The sequence below is a fragment of the Chiloscyllium plagiosum genome, unplaced genomic scaffold (assembly GCF_037043375.1).
Source record: "Chiloscyllium plagiosum isolate Xiang-an unplaced genomic scaffold, Cpla_swu_hap1 HiC_scaffold_1, whole genome shotgun sequence".
NCBI lineage: Eukaryota > Metazoa > Chordata > Chondrichthyes > Orectolobiformes > Hemiscylliidae > Chiloscyllium > Chiloscyllium plagiosum.
The window spans coordinates 4,794,387-4,812,489 of NW_028270139.1; the positions used below are offsets into that span (position 1 = coordinate 4,794,387).

Genomic DNA, 18,103 nt, shown 5'->3' on the forward strand with positions numbered 1-18,103 from the left:
GAATGTACAATGTTAGCTCTACATGATGTGGGCGTAAGAGAATTTAATGAAGCAATATACTTATCTGTTCAGTCCACAGAAACAAACTTGGGTGGACAATTGGCCTGTCGCAAAGATGTTACTACAGTTGTTATGGGGGATTTTAACATGCAGGTAGACTGGGAGAATCAGGATGGTATTGGACCTCAAGAAAGAGACTTTGTGGAGTGCCTCAGAGATGGATTCTTAGAGCAGCTGGTGCTGGAGCCGACCAGGGAGAAGGCAATTCTGGATCTGGTATTGTGGAACGAACCATAATTGGTCAGAGACCTCGAAGTGAAGGAGCCATTGGGAAGCAGTGACCATAATACATTAAGCTTCAATCTGCAATTTGAGAGGGAGAGGGTACAGTTGGAAGTGACAGTACTTCTGTTGAATAAAGGGAACTATGGAGCTTTGAGGGAGGAGCTGGCCAAAGTTCAATGGTGCAATACCTTAGCAGGGATGACCGTGGAGGAACAATGGCGGATATTTCTGTGTATAATGCAGAAGTTGCAGGATCCATTCATTCCTAAAAGGAAGAAAGATCCCAGGAGGAGGCATGGGCGGCCGTGACTGACGAGGGAAGTTAAGAAACATACAAAGTTAAAAGAGAAAAAGTATAACATAGCAAAGATAAGTGGGAAAACTGAGGACTGGGAAGCTTTTAAAAAGCAACAGAGGATTTCTAAGAAGGAAATACGCAGAGGAAAAATGAGGTACGAAGGTAAACTGGCCAATAATATAAAGGAGGATAGTAAAAGCTTTCTTAGGTATGTGCAAGGCAAAAAAATGGTTAGGACTAAAATTGGGCCCTTGAAGACAGAAACAGGGGAATATATTACGGGGAACAAAGAAATGGCAGAAGAATTAAATGGGTACTTCAGATCTGTGTTCACTGGGGAAGACACAGCAATCTCCCTGAGGTAACAGTGGCTGAAGGACCTGAACTGAAGGGAATTTATATTTGCCAGGAATTGGTGTTGGAAAGACTGTTAGGTCTGAAGGTTGATAAGTCTCTGGGGCCTGATGGTCTACATCCCAGGGTACTGAAGGAGGTGGCTCGGGAAATCGTGGATGCGTTGGTGATTATTTTCCAGAGTTCGATAGATTCGGGGTCGGTTCCTGAGGATTGGAGGGTGGCTAATGTTGTCCCACTTTTTAAGAAAGGTGGGAGAGAGAAAGCAGGAAATTATAGACCAGTTAGTCTGACCTCCGTGGTGGGAAAGATGCTGGAGTCTATTATAAAGGATGAAATTACAGCACATCTGGATAGTAGTAAGAGGATAGGATAGAGTCAGCATGGGTTTATGAAGGGGAAATCATACTTGACTAATCTTCTGGAATTTTTTGAGGATGTAGTGTACTTGGACTTTCAGAAAGCTTTTGATAAAGTCCCACACAAGAGGTTAGTGAGTAAAATTAGGGCGCATGGTATTGGGGGCAAAGTACTAGATTGGATTGAAAATTGGTTGGCTGATAGGAAGCAAAGGGTAGTGATAAATGGCTCCATTTCGGAATGGCAGGCAGTGATCAGTGGGGTACCGCAGGGATCCGTGCTGGGACCGCAGCTTTTTACAATATATGTTAATGATATAGAAGATAGTATCAGCAATAACATTAGCCAATTTGCTGATGATACAAAGCTGGGTGGCAGGGTGAAATGTGATGAGGATGTTAGGAGATTACAGGGTGACCTGGACAAGTTAGGTGAGTGGTCAGATGCATGGCAGATGCAGTTTAATGTGGATAAATGTATGGTTATCCACTTTGGTGGCAAGAACAGGAAGGCAGATTACTACCTCAATGGAATCAATTTAGGTAAAGGGGCAGTACAGAGAGATCTGGGTGTTCTTGTACACCAGTCAATGAAGGCAAGCATGCAGGTTCAGCAGGTAGTGAAGAAGGCTAATAGCATGCTGGCCTTCATAACAAGAGGGATTGAGTATAGAAGCAAAGAGGTTCTTCTGCAGCTGTACAGGGCCCTGGTGAGACCACACCTGGAGTACTGTGTGCAGTTCTGGTCTCCAAATTTGAGGAAAGACTATTGAGGGAGTGCAGCGTAAATTCATGAGGTCAATTCCTGGAATGGCGGGATTACCTTACACTGAAAGACTGAAGCGACTGGGCTTGTGTACCCTTGGGTTTAGAAGACTGAGAGGGGATCTGATTGAGACATATAAGATTATGAAAGGATTGGACACTCTGGCAGCAGGAAACATGTTTCCGCTGATGGGTGAGTGCCGAACCAGAGGACACAGCTTAAAAATACGGGGTAGACCATTTAGGACAGAGATGAGGAGAAACTTCTTCACCCAGAGAGTGGTGGGTGTGTGGAGTGCTCTGCCCCAGAGGGCAGTGGAGGCCCAGTCTCTGGATTCATTTAAGAAAGAGTTGGATAGCGCTCTCAAAGATAGTGGAATCAAGGGTTATGGAGTTAAGGCAGGAAGAGGATACTGATTAGGAATGATCAGCCATGATCATATTGAATGGCGGTGCAGGCTCGAAGGGCTGAATGGCCTACTCCTGCCCCTATTGTCTATTGTCTATTGACACAAAGTTAAAACATGCTTGATGGAACCTAGCCAAGACAGCTAGATTTCATTTGTTGTTAGTTTCTAAGCCAGATGGATCGACTAGTAGAGAAGAGTAGAGAAAATAAATGCAGGAATGAAAATATTCTATTTCTCAGTTAAAAAACCGACATTGATAGGCCTGCCATGCATCATTTCTTTCCGAGATTGATCTATTGAAGGGATGCTAAGTGCACTTAACATCATGGGCTAAAGACATATCTGCCTTTGTTGCAGCAAATTGGTTACATCAATGTTGAATCATGACTTTTCTATTTAAAAAAGCCCCATTCCAAAAGTTAAAAATCAAGTCATAGTTAAAGTACCTAATTCTGTTGTTTATTTAAACTCTGTTGTAGTATACAGTAACATATGGGAGGAAAATCTAAAGCAATTAGACAATCTGTTTAAGCAATTGTAATTAGTTGACTTAGTAATAAATCAAGGGTAACATACCTACGAAATATCAAAGGACATGGGCAAAGGTCGATGAGAACAGAAATGTGAAAGTTCTGATTGCATTCTTTATTCTTTAAACTAAATGGAAAATCAGGATTTTTAAAAAATGTATAGGCGCTATTGGAAATTTGTGCCTTGCTTCTGTATTGCTGTACTTTTAACAGATTAGGAAAACAGGCAAAAATAGTCTGCTCAGCGTGATGCCAAACTGTTCTTGAGAAGTTGAGGGGGCTAAACCTAATAACCAGTTTGGCTACTCTTGATGTATCTCACCTTTTAAAATAGCAAATTATACCATTGATGTGGGGGTAGGTGAGGTCCTTTTGCAAGACTAAGGAGAGCCATTCATGTTATCACAATGGTGTGAAGCTAAAACCGGTGGGTTACAACCCATCCCAGCTTTATGCAAAATATTACAACATACGTATCGTAATTCATGCATTTCTACTGTTTTCCCACAGTTTACAGTATTTCGTCCAGGCTGGTGCTGCTTTTCTCATCGTGCAGCTCCTCTATTCCTGCCCAGTCTTTGCACAGCTGTGGTACCTGTTTGCTTTTACAATATGACTAAATATTTAATCCTTATCTAACTGAGACTGATTCAACCCTTGCAATGCACTATTGTTGATTGATGTCCTCCGCTGTTTCTGCCACCTACAATCAGACCCCACCACCAGACATATATTTCCCTCCCCACGCCTATCGGCATTCCGCATAGACCATTTCCTCTGGGACTCCCTAGTTAGGTCCACGCCTCCCACCAATCCACCTACCACTCCCAGCACCTTCCCTTGCCGCCACGAGATGCAAAACCTGCACCTGCACCTATCCCCTCACCTCCGTCCAAAACCCCAAAGGATCCTTCCACATCCGGCAGTGATTTTCCTGCACATCCAAACATCTGATCTACTTTGCTCTAAATGTGGTGGTCTCTACATTGGGGAGACAGGATGCCAACTCACAGAGCATTTCAGGGAGCATCTGGGATACACACACCAAGCAATACCACTGCCCAGTGGCTGACCACTTCAACTCTCCTTCTCACTCCACCAAGGGCATGCTAGTCCTGGGTCTCCTTTACCGCCAAATCCAAGGCACCTGACGCCTGGAGGAAGAACACCTCATCTTCCACATTGGGACCCTCCAACCACACCTCAACAATGTCGACTTCACTCGTTTCCTCATCTCCCCTCCCCCCACCTCATCCCAGATTCAACCCTCCAACTCAGCACCGTCCTCTTGAACTGTCCTACTTGTCCATCTTCCTACCCTCCCCTCCAACCTAGCACAATTAACTTCCATCTGCACCGACCTGTTGCTGTTCCCCCACCCTCCTATTTATCTCTCAGCTCCCCCCCCAGCACACATGAGCGCGCACACAGACTCCTGTTGAAGGGCTTATACGTGCTCCTCAGATGCTGCCTGACCTGCTATGCTTTTCCAGCCGTATAGGTGAAGTCTAGACAACTCAGTACCACCTGTGTGTTCTGAAGGCAGTTCTGCACGGAAACAGTCTTTTGACTCTTCAGTTGGCAGTAGTTGGGGGCTTAGAGCTTGCCATAGTAACACCAGTTGAATTTTAATACATACCCTGTTTTGGCAAGGGTTGAGTAAAGTTTGAGAAGATGACAAAAACCACAGGAGATTTTGCAGCATCAACATTCTACCTCTCTGCTGCCTTGCTCTGAAAAATTGTCCTCTCCAACTCTTTTGAAAGAGCAGGAAGAAACCACATTCATAGTTGCTGAAAGGAAGAATACTAAAGCTCACAAGAAAAAAGATACCAGGTCTAACCAGATAGTCTGTGAACTAAAGACTGATCATTGCTTTGCAAATAACATCAAGGCATAACGAAGGCGGGAAAGTGGAATTACCCTATCTAATTGTGATTTGTGGACTGGAGGTGCAGTGTCATGTTTTTCTGACTATCAATGATCTACCCACCCAGGCATCCCAACCCCAAAACTCTCAATTTTGTGTGTGCCTGTTTATGTGAGTTTGAAAAAGCATAATATTTATATTATTCGCAATCCTATTGTTTGACTGTTTGTGTTTAAGTTATCCAGTTATAAATTGGCATTTCATCTGGCCTACCTTTTTGCCATCGGTTAAAAACAATTTATTACTATCAATAATTATTTTCTTTTTATTGAAATAAAATTTGTGTCCATGTTCTTTTATCCTGAATCAAATAGTTAGGTAGCATTGAGCAACATGGTGATTTATGATGACTTTGGGAATGCATTAATGCACTGCATAGTGCACAACTGAGTTAAGGAGAATTGGAACACTCCAGATTTCATCTCCAATCTGTGCACAGTGAAATGATCTCAAGTCTGTAGACGTACTGCGTTAGTCCCCAACTTCAGCGAAAGTGAGAATAAATTGAACAGAATGTTTGTTCCTGAATCGACAGTATCTGCATGGTTTGGGCTTGCCTAAGATATGCATTCACAATTTGTTAACGTTCATTGTTTAATTTCTCAAGAAAATAAGTTATTTGGAGCGGCTGCAGGAAGAAGTGACAGAGCCATGTAAACTCATATCCCAGGATGTCTTGAATCATATAGAAGGAGGTGAAAGAAAATGGAAAAATGCCTTGTGGTGTGATGGACAGTACTCCTTATTCAACTGGGCGACACGTGATGTCTCTTGATTAGTTAATAGTGAATTAATTCTCCAACTCTCAGGCCCTTTATCTTGGACCCAAAAAAAACCCAAAGTATTAATCTGTTTCCAGTTCTCCCTGTGAATCTTTCTTAAATTTTATTTCAATTGAATTTTTTTTGAGTAGCTGATGAAATACTACATCTTTTAAGAAAGTAAGCAGAATTCATTTTGATTTGACAACTACATTATTAAATAATTAGCTAATTTATTGGTGGATGGCAGACTTCCTTGTGATGCCTTGTTACATGTTAACCTTGCTTGATCATTGAACAAAAAGAAAGTGAATAGGAAGCAAAACACAGCTAAGACTTGTCATCTTAATATTCATAAAACCCCATTGTAATCCCATGAAACTCATAAAGGAGCTAGTGCCTTTTTTAAAACCACTTTTGATTCTGCTAGGTTTACAGAGGGAGGGGTCAAGGGTCAAAGTACTAATAAGAGTGTTTGGGATGTCTGCTGCCACAAAACAAAATGGAAACTTGATTGATAGCTGGAGGGCTGAAGGGAGAGAGTAACAGAGAAAGCAAAGGTCATAGAGCTATTTCCCCTCTTTGCATAGATAATAACCTGTATGGTATGGCTAGCAAAATGTAGATATTGTGGATCAATATGACATATGCTGTACACATTTGGAGTAGTAATAAGACACGCAAATGCACGTTATAGCAACGTTTTGTAACTGAACCTGAGCAATTGTAGATAAAGTGAACATCATTAGAGGCAATGCTTAAAACTAAATATTCCTTTGTACAGAACTCAATCCATCCATAACAGAAAAAGTAAGCAATGTTGGGAAACCTCTGGTAATTTGATTGGGCTTCTCTGGATGACTTTAAGAAAATGTAATTAATTATTTAATTTATTTGTTCTTTAATTTATTTTCTTAAAACATGGTACATTTGCTTTCATCAGGAAAGTAGTGTTAACTGAGTCACAGTTTGATTTGAAATACTTTTGCCAAAAAGGTTTCTCTGTTATTAATAAAAAAAAATTAAACATGCACCTCCCCAATAAGAGCAATAGGTCTTTCTCATCCACTCTATCCAGTCTCCTCATGATTTTATACACATTAATTAAATTTCCCCTTTCCCTGTTCTGTCGCAAAGAAAATAATCTCGACCTGTCCAAATTTTCATCAAATTCTTAATTCCTGGAAATGTCCTTGTAAGTATCCTTTTGCATTTCTTCTGCAATCATATCACTCCTGTAAAGTGGCCAGGTCAGTGCTCAAAAGTCAGTCATGTGGTGGACAAATTCCCTTCCAAAATCCCTGGAAACCAACGAGAATAATCACTCCTGTATGTAACATGGACAGGATTGGTATGGGGCTGCTCCTCCAATTGCAGGCTGGTTCGCCCCTTCATTTTTATACACACACACACACACATATATATATATATGTGTATATATATATATATATATATATACACACATATATATATACACACACACATCTGTAATAACTGAACAAACACCTATGATGGGAGGAATAAACAGCAGGGTAAATTAGAAAATGAAAGCAAACTCTGATGGGGTGTCTCTTCAGGTGAATGTGTCCTGAGAGCTGGTGTTGCCAAGGCCAGGTTGGGATTTGCGGGTGTGATGAAGGTTCCAAAGGAAAAAGAACAGTTTTAAACGTGATAACAATGGAATAATCTGTGACATATCAGCTGGGAAACTTGAAATCACTTCAGTAATACATTTCTTTCAGCTTAATATAGAATCTGTAGCTTAATGCTACATTTGTTCAGGATCTACGTTATAGAGGAATTGTAGTTGATGCTATTGGAATTAATGTTTATTTGTAAAATTAAATCTGATATGGAGATCTGTGATGTAGTATGTTGCGAACTGTTCATAGTTGTCTTTTTAAACACCCTTGTGTTCAGTTGCAACAAATATTTCTTTTGTTTTAAACATGTAGTTATCACACTTCAATTAAATTAAGTAAGGCAGATCAACAATGAAGGGGAGCCAATTCAAGATATTAGATTAGATCAGATTACTTACAGTGTGGAAACAGGCCCTTCGGCCCAACAAGTCCACACCGACCCGCCGAAGCGCAACCCACCCATACCCCTACATTTACCCCTTACCTAACACAATGGGCAATTTAGCATGGCCAATTCACCTGACCTGCACATCTTTGGACTGTGGGAGGAAACCGGAGCACCCGGAGGAAACCCACGCAGACACGGGGAGAACGTGCAAACTCCACACAGTCAGTCGCCTGAGGCGGGAATTGAACCCGGGTCTCCAGCGCTGTGAGGCAGCAGTGCTAACCACTTTCATGAGTGAAAGTGTGTGGAGTTTATTACCCTGTAAAATAGAATGAAATACAGCAGCTATTTTTGTTTGGAGAGGTTTTTGGTTGTAAGAGTCAAGTCTGAGTGTTGAACTGTTGTCTTGTTTCCTCCATAATGGCAATGTCCTGGAGGCCTCTGATAATTGTTACTCTTGTTCTAAGTTCATTTTTATTGGTTAGTGTCTCAGTTTGTCATAGAAAGAGGAGAGAGAGGCAGAGATAGTATATCTATACTCATTGTTTATAAATCTGTTGTTTTCTCATCTCTGTGCTGCTCAGAAGCAGCTATTGATAAAGGTCTGTTTGTATATTTCTGAATATGTTTATTATTTTCCAAAGCTGAAAGTTCCCCAACTTTCATCTCAATATGTCCCTTCCAGAAAGGTGTGAATCAAGTGGGAGATAGTGACCTGAGTTTCAGTACCTAAACATACCAATGTTCATGAGTCTGGCTCAAGCTAGTCAGGTACTCTCAGCAGCCATTTTACATCAATATTTTTAGTCTATTAAAATCTCTGGTATAACATTAAATGAGAAAAACAAATAGAAGGGGCAGTAATTAACTGATTAGCATCTTCTCGCTTTGTGCAAGTCTGATAGAAACACATGAGTTTTGCTCTCACCAGTCTTTGAAGGATGTGTTTAGACTGATGGCTTTGTTTATTCATCAGTCTTTTTTAGAAAGCCATTTATGACTAACTTTGCCTGTTGTCTTGTAGTACTTAAGAAATTCCTTGTGTGATATAGATTTAGGTTTGATGTAGTTTGCTAGCCATTTCAGATATTGATTAAAAAATAAACAGAAATTGCTGGAAAAGCTCAGCAGTTCTGGCAGCATTTGTGGAGAGAAATCAGAGTTAATGTTTCAGTCAAGTGACCCTTCAGAACTCAGGGTGTGGGCATCGCTGGCTGGGGCAGCATTTACTTTCTGTCTCTAATTGCTTTTGAGACAGTAGTGTTGACCTGCCCTCTTGTACTACTGCAGTCCCTGTGCTTTAGGTCAACCAACGTTGCCCTTAGGGAGGGATTTCCAGGAATTTGCCCCAGCAACAGTGAAGGTACAGCAATATATTTTCAAGTCAGGATGGTTAGTGATTTGGAGAGGAACTTGTAAGTGGTGGTGTTCCCATGTATCTGCTGCCCTTGGCCTTCTAGGTGGACGTGTCTATGGGTTAGGAAGGTCTTTCTAAAGACTTTGGAATTTCTACAGTGCATCCTGTGGTGGTGGAGGCAGTGAATGCTTGTGGAAATGGAGCGAATGAAACAGGCTGCTCTGTTCTCATCGGTATCAAGTTTCTTGAGTGTAGTTGGAGCTACATCTATCCAGGCAAGTGGGTAGTGTTCCATCACACTTCTGAATTGTGCCTTGTAGATGATGGGCAGATTTTAGGGAATCAGGGGGTGGGTTACTTGCTGCAAGGAGAGACAATAACCTTGAGGTATTATTGCTGGACTGAACCTAGGTCTCTGGATTAAATGTTCTGGGGACCTGGATTGGAATCCCACCACGGCAGATACTGGAATTTGAATTCAATAAAAATCTGCAGATAGTCTAACAATGGCCATGAATCCATTGTTGATTGTCGGAAAACCCATCTGATTCACTAATGTCCTTCAAGGGACGAAACTACTATCCTTACCTGCCTCAAGACCCACAGCAACACTGATAACCTGTGAATGAATAAAAGAAAGACATAGCCTCTGATCTGCTTCTGTGGCCACTATATTTATATGGTGAGTCCAGTCGAGTCTGTGGTCAATGGTAAGCCTCAAGATGTTGATAGTAAGGGATTCAGTGATGGTAACATCATTGAATGTCAAGTGATGGAAGTTAGATCCTTGCTTATTAGAGAAGGTAATTGCCTGGCATTTGTCTGAATGTTACTTTCCACTTGTCAGTCCAACCCTGGATATTGTTCAGATCATAGAACATTACAGCGCATTAAAGGCTTTTTGGTCCTCTGTTGCACCGCCCTGATAAACCATTCTGAAGCCATCTAGCCTACACTATTCCATTCTCATCCATATGTCTATCCAATGACCATTTAAATGCCCTTAAAGTTGGTGAATCTACAACTGTTGAAGGCAGTGCGTTCCACCCCCCTACTGCTCTGAGGAAAGAAACTACCTCTGACATCTGTCCGATGTCTATCATTCCTCAATTTGAAGCTATGTCCCCTTGTGCTAGCCATCACCATCCTCGGAAAAAGGCTCTCACTGTCCACCCGATCTAACCCTCTGATTATCTTTTATGTTTCAATTAAGCCATCTCGCAACCTCCTTCTCTCTGACGAAAACAGCCTCATGTCCCTCAGCCTTTCCTCATAAGACATTATCTCCATACCAGGCAACATGCTAGTAAATCTCTGCTGAACCCTTTCCAAAGCTTTCGCCTCCTTCCTATAATGTGGTGACCAGAACTGCAATCAACACTCCAAGTGCGGCGCACCAGAGTTTTGTACAGCTGCAGCATGATCTCATTGTTCTGAAACTCGATCCCTCTATCAGTAAAAGTGAACGCACCATCTGCCTTTTTAACAGCCCTACCAACCTGGGTTGCAACTTTGAGGGATCTATGTACATGGACACTGAGATCTCTCTGCTCATCAACACTACCAAGAATCTTACCATTCGTCCAGTACTCTGCATTCCTGTTACTCCTTCCAAAGTGAATCAACTCTCACTTTTCTGCATAAAATTCTTTCACCACCTCTCAGCCCAGCTCTGCAGCTTACGTATGTCCCTTTGTAACCTGCAAATTCCTTCGGCACTATCCACAAATTACCAACCTTAGTGTCGCAAATTTACCAACACATCCTTCTATATCTTCATTCAGGTCATTTATAAAAGTGACAAACAACAGTGGACCCAAAACTGATCCTTGTGGTACACCACTAGTAACTGAACTTGGGGATGAATATTTCCCATTAACCATCACCCACTGTCTTCTTTCAGCTAGTCAATTTTTTATCTAAACTGCTAAATCACCTTCAATCCCATGCCTCCATATTTTGTGCAGTAGCCTACCATGGAGAACCTTATCAAATGTCTTATTGAAATCCATATACACCATATCAATGGCTTTACCCTCATTCATTTGTTTGGTCACCTTCTCAAAGAACTCAATAAGGTTTGTGAGGCATGATCTACCCTTCACAAAACCATGCTGACTATCCCTATCCTTAATGACTATCATGTTACATTTGAACATCAGCTTCCTCAGTATCTGAGGAGTCATGAATAGTGCTGAAAATTTTATAATCATCTCTCAATCATAAGGTCAGAGGTGAGGATGCGTGCCGAAGATATTTGATGAAACAGTGGAAAATGGTTGGGCCTAAGGCACTATCCTGAAGAACTCCTGCAGAACTGTCCTGGAGCTGAGGTGGCTGACCTCCGACAATCACAACTGTCTTCGAATGTGCCAGATGTGACTCCAACCAGCAGGGAGTTAGTCTTTGATTCCCATTGATTCCAGTTTGGTCGGGCTCATTCATGCCACACCCAGTCAAGGGCTGTTACTCTCACTTAACCTCTGGTTCTTTTGTACATGTTTGAACCATGGCTGTAATTAGATCAGGAGCCCAAACTGGACACCAGTGAGCAGGTTATTGCTCATCAGATGCTGCTTGACAGCAGTGTTGATGACACTTTCCGTCACTTTACCAATGATCGAGAAGAGACTGAGGGGCTGGTAATTGGCCAGGTTGGAATTCTCCTGATCTTTGTATACAGGATATAACTGGGTAATTTTTTACAAAGTCGGGTAGATGCCCATGTTGTAGCTGCATTGGAACATCTTGGCTGGGGAAGCAACAAGGTCTGGAGTACAGCCCTTAGTACAATTGCCTGAGTGTGGTTACAGTCCATAGCCTTTGCAGGATCCGGTCGTCTCCAACCATTTCTCAAAACCATGTGAAGTGAATCAAATTAGCTGAGGACTGGTGTCTGTACCCACTGGTGGAGGCCAAGATAAGTCATCCGCCTTGACACTTATGGCTGAAAATTGTTGTGAATGCTTTAGCCTTATCTATTGCACCAATGTGTTGTGCTTTTCCATCGTTGAGGATGGGGATATTTGTGGGGGCTCTTCCCCCAGTGATTTGTTTAATTGTTCACCATCATTCATGACTGGATATGTCAGGGCACTAAAGCTTAGATCTGAACCTGTGGTTGTGAGATTGCTCAGCTTGATTTATCACTTGCTGCTTATGCTGTTTGGCATACAAGTGCTCCTGTTTAGTAGCTTCACTGGGTTGACACCTCATTTCTAGGTATGTCTAGTGCTGCTCCTGTCATTTTACTGTCTTTGAATTAATTACATCTATGGATTGAATGACGTGTGTATGGCTGTTTGACCGGGTCTTTTGTGCCTGTTGAAGACCACAGCATTTTTCTTCATATAAGCCACATTTGACTATTGAGGAAAATGTATTATTTTGTAACTGGGAATTTCTATTTATTGTATTGTTGCCATGCAGACTCATTAAAGAACATTTACTCTTTTGAAGTGTGGAAATAATACTAATAAGAAGGGAAATATACCAGGTTAGCTTATTGGGTGTCCCCAGTGACTCTGCAACTTTCATGTTCATTTATTGGAATGGCACAGGAGTAATGTAAAGCTTTATCATTGGAATGGTAATGGTAACAATATTAAAAATATTGCCTTCCTGCATCAGTACTGTTAACTGATATATAAAAGTTTACAATGTACATTTGAATGTCAATTTCTGTTTTCAAGCCAAACAAAATAATTCAAATTTAAATGGTTTGGCTTAATCATTTGGTGACTTGTCTATTCAGTATCTTCATTTTTTAAATGGATATAAATTTGTATTGTGTACTAATATAGTCAGTTTTGCTATAATGCGTGTTTCTTCAGCGTGAATCGGCTTCAACAGATTGAAGAATTTAGATAAATATTTTGTAGAACGCGAACTTTCCTTACCTATAACATGATTCCGGCTCCAGTAGTTTAAATGGCATGGCTATTGCGCGATTTTCTTATGTGATACTGCACAAGAACGGAACTATCTCATTATATGAGAACTGACTGTACTTAAATCAATGAATAATTCCAGCTCAAAGAAGAAATCAACTAATTAAACACTTAACATTGGCAAGTTATTTGAAATTCTAGTTTACATTTGAGTCACTTTCTGTCACTCTTGAGCTCTTCTAAAATAGTGAATGTATGGATCTCTTCACAATGCCTTTAAAGTGTACTAATAACGATTGCAGGTAATTGAGGCTGAATTTTTAGATATTACTACTTGTTTTCTTTATTGAAGATGTTTTTCTCAGATTTGGATTTGCAAATCAACGCAATTTATTGCAATTTTATTCATTCACAGTTGCAATCTATGTAGCACATTTTATGATTTCAAGGGATTAGTGAGCTTTGAGAAGATTTGTAGCTCAGGTTGAGGTTTTGGATGTAGGTTTGCTTGCTGAACTGGAAGGTTCATTTCCAGACATTTTGTTACCCTACTAGGTAGCATCTTCAGTGGGCCTCAGGCGAAGCAATGCTGAAAATTCTTGCTTTCTAATTATATGTTTGGGTTTCTTTGGGTTGGTGATATCATTTCCTATGGTGAAGTCACGTCATAGAACATAGAACAATACAGCACAGAACAGGCCCTTCGGCCCACGATGTTGTGCCGAACATTTGTCCTAGCTTAAGCACCCATCCATGTACCTATCCAATTGCCGCTTAAAGGTCACCAAAGATTCTGACTCTACCACTCCCACAGGCAGCGCATTCCATGCCCCCACCACTCTCTGGGTAAAGAACCCACCCCTGACATCTCCCCTATACCCTCCACCCTTCACCTTAAATTTATGTCCCCTTTTAACATTCTGTTGTACCCGGGGAAAAAGTTTCTGACTGTCTACTCTATCTATTCCTCTGATCATCTTATAAACCACTATCAAGTCACCCCTCATCCTTCGCCGTTCCAATGAGAAAAGGCCTAGCACACTCAACCTATCCTCGTACGACCTATTCTCCATTCCAGGCAACATCCTGGTAAATCTTCTCTGCACCCTCTCCAAAGCTTCCACATCTTTCCTAAAGTGAGGCGACCAGAACTGCACACAGTACTCCAAATGTGGCCTAACCAAAGTCCTGTACAGTTGCAACATCACTTCACGACTCTTGAATTCAATCCCTCTGCTAATGAACGCTAATACACCATAGGCCTTCTTACAAGCTCTATCCACCTGAGTGGCAACTTTCAAAGACCTATGAACATAGATCCCAAGATCCCTCTGTTCCTCCACCTCACTAAGAACCCTACCGTTAACCCTGTATTCCGCATTCTTATTTGTCTTTCCAAAATGGACAACCTCACACTTGGCAGGGTTGAACTCCATCTGCCACTCCTCAGCCCAGCTCTGCATCATATCTAAGTCCCTTTGCAGCCGACAAGAGCCCTCCTCACTATCCACAACTCGTATCATCTGCAAATTTACAGACCCACCCTTCGACTCCCTCATCCAAGTCATTAATAAAAATTACGAACAGCAGAGGACCCAGAACTGATCCCTGCGGAACTCCACTTGTAACTGGGCTCCAAGCTGAATATTTACCATCTACCACCACTCTCTGACTTTGACCAGTTAGCCAGTTTTCTATCCAATTGGCCAAGTTTCCCTCTATCCCATGCCTCCTGACTTTCCGCATAAGCCTACCATGAGGAACCTTATCAAATGCCTTACTAAAATCCATGTATACTATATCCACTGCTCTACCCTCATCCACATGCTTGGTCACCTCCTCAAAGAATTCAATCAGACTTGTAAGGCAAGACTTACCCTTCACAAATCCGTGCTGGCTGTCCCTAATCAAGCGGTGCCTTTCCAGATACTCATAAATCCTATCCCTCAGTACCCTTTCCATTACTTTACCTACCACCGAAGTAAGACTAACTGGCCTGTAATTCCCGGGGTTATCCCTATTCCCTTTTTTGAACAGGGGCACAACATTCGCCACTCTCCAGTCCCCTGGTAGCACCCCCGTTGACAGTGAAGATGAAAAGATCATTGCCAACGGTACTGCAATTTCCTCTCTTGCTTCCCACATAATCCTAGGATATATCCCATTAGGCCCGGGGGACTTGTCTATCCTCAAGTTGTTCAAAATGTCCAACACATGTTCCTTCCTAACATGTATCTCCTCTAGCTTACCAGTCCGTTTCACACTCTCCTCTTTAACAATACGGTTCCTCTCATTCGTAAATACTGAAGAAAAGTACTCATTCAAGACCTCTCATATCTCTTCCGACTCAATACACAGTCTCCTACTACTGTCCTTGATTGGACCTACCCTCGTTCTCGTCATTCTCATGTTTCTCACATACGCATAAAATGCCTTTGGGTTATCCTTGATCCTATCCACCAGAGATTTTTCATGCCCCCTCTTGGCTCTCCTTATCCCTTTCTTCAGGTCCCTTCTGGCTATCCTTTATCCCTCCACTGCTCTGTCTGAACCCTGTTTCCTCAACCTTATGTAAGCCTCCTTCTTCCTCTTTACAAGACATTCAACCTCCCTCGTCAACCAAGGTTCCCTCACACGACCATTTCTTTCCTGCCTGACCGGTACATACATATCAAGGACACGTCGTTTCTGTTCCTTGAAAAAGTTCCACATTTCCACGACATCCTTCCCCGACAGCCTATGCTCCCAACTTATGCTCCTCAGATCCTGTCTTACAGCATCGTAATTACCCTTGCCCCAATTGTAAAACCTACCCTGTTGCACGCACCTATCTCTCTCCATAACCAAGGTGAAAGTCACAGAATTGTGGTCACCATCACCAAAATGTTCACCCACTAACAAGCCCATCACTTGTCCCGGTTCATTACCGAGTACCAAATCCAAAATGGCCTCCCCTCTGGTCGGACAATCTACATACTGTGTTAGAAAAGCTCCCTGGACACACTGCACAAACATCGCCCCATCCAATCTACTTGATCTAAAGAGCTTCCAATCAATACCAGTGGGTGGCACGGTGGCACAGTGGTTAACACTGCTGCCTCACAGCGCCAGAGAGCCGGGTTCAATTCCCGCCTCAGGCGACTGACTGTGTGGAGTTTGCACATTCTCCCCGTGTCTGCGTGGGTTTCCTCCAGGTGCTCCGGTTTCCTCCCACAGTCCAAAGATGTGCAGGTCAGGTGAATTGGCCATGCTAAATTGCCAGTAGTGTTAGGTAAGGGGTAGATGTAGGGGTATGGGTGGGTTGCGCTTCGGCGGGTCAGTGTGGACTTGTTGGGCCGAAGGGCCTGTTTCCACACTGTAAGTAATCTAATCTAATCTAATATTTGGGAAGTTGAAATCGCCCATGACTACTACCCTGTGGCTTCTGCACCTTTCCAAAATCTGTTTCCCAATCTGTTTCTCCACATCTCTGCTGCTATTGGGGGGGCCTATAGTAAACACCCAACAAGGTGACTGTACCTTTCCTATTTCTGACTTCAGCCCATACTACCTCTAAAGGCAGATCCCCCTCGAACTGCCTTTCTGCAGCTGTTATACCATTTCTAATTAGCAACGCCACACCCCCTCCTTTTTTACCACCCTCCCTAATCCTACTGAAACATCTGTAACCAGGAACCTCCAACAACCATTCCTGTCCCTCTTCTATCCGTGATGGCCACAACATCGTAGTCCCAGGTACCTATCCATGCCTTAAGTTCACCGACCTTATTTCTGTTCCTTTTCTCAGTGGGTAGTAGATGGGGTCTAACTCGATATGATTGTTGATAGAGTTCCAAACTGGAACTATGACCAGGTAATCTGTTTCAATGATGTGACCACTCAGAGCACCCTTTTTCTTTTTTTTAAATATACTGCCATGGGCTCTTTCACATCCACCTAAAAAGACAGACTATGTCTTGGCTTATGTCATCTCATCTGAAAGACGTTCCTTGCAATGAAGCACTCACTCGGTAGTGAGACTGAAGTTTTAACCAAGAATATGTCCCGAGTGTCTTTCTGTGGAGCGGTATTCAATCTGTGACCTTATGGTTTGGAGGTGTGAATGCTACCAAAGAACCAACGCTGACACCTATGAATTGTCTTGAAAGTTTAAGAACAGCTGGGTTTGTGTCAAAATTGGTCTTCATTATTGCTTTCTCAAAAGGAGGCCTTTTGATAACTTGTATTAATATTTGAATGCAGCAAAAACTGTGAAGAAACCATTAATGTCTGCCAATAACAAGAGGCTGAAATGTTCTGAGATATTTTTACAGGAACTGTTATGTGGTGATATTGGCCAGGTTTAATAAAATTATGTTTAATACATCTGTACTATTCCAATTTCAAACTTTAGTAATTTCTAAAACTGTATTTTAAATATATTTTTGCTTTGTAGGCTTGGTCTGTATGAAATCTAGCAGTTCTGTTGTGGAATTGGTCATGTTGCTCTGTTCTCAGGTAAGTCTTTACAAATAATATACAAATTCAATATACATTTAAATCATGTTATAATGAACTATGTGTTACTTGAGTGAACAGAAATTAAAATAAACTGAGTATTATAGATGTTTTTAGCTTTTATCCTGTTAGTTGAATGCCTCCCTTCCTCAAATTATCCATTTGTATATTTGTATATGATAATACATTGCCAAAATGTGCTTTAGATCTACTGTTATTTCCAATGTATCAAATTTTAAACATTTGTAGGGTGTGTGAAATGCTATTTCGGGTTTTGTTTTGTTCTGATTTTCAGAATTTTTAGGAAATTGCACAATACGATTCCATCTAAATGTTTGAGCTTTAAACAATGCTATAGAAGAGGAGTTATTTACTTTTAAAAGAACGAAGGAATAAGAAAGAGCAATTGTTATATTCTGTGTGGTTATTTATTCTACATTAAGATTGCAACAGCTTAAGCTCTCTATACATAATTTTTATATTTTTTGTGTCCCCATACTGATGTTTATTTGGTTTATTTTGTACTATCTTGGAAATTAATTGATATGTATTCAAAATTTTTCAACATTAGTTGGAGACCATGAATAAAACAAAGGCTATAACTGGTGAGAAGGAGGCTTCAGAGGTCATGGGTTC

At 41.6% G+C, this 18,103-nt stretch overlaps 1 protein-coding gene across 1 annotated transcript in view; it reads left to right on the forward strand.

Moving 5' to 3' along the window:
* The window catches only part of lrba (LPS-responsive vesicle trafficking, beach and anchor containing), an 897,133-nt gene that overhangs the window by 267,893 nt on the left and 611,137 nt on the right, over positions 1-18,103 (forward strand). Inside the window, exon 33 of the mRNA XM_043699616.2 lies at positions 17,406-17,467. Within this exon, the coding sequence (XP_043555551.2) occupies positions 17,406-17,467 (62 nt within the window). The remainder of the gene's footprint in view (positions 1-17,405; positions 17,468-18,103) is intronic.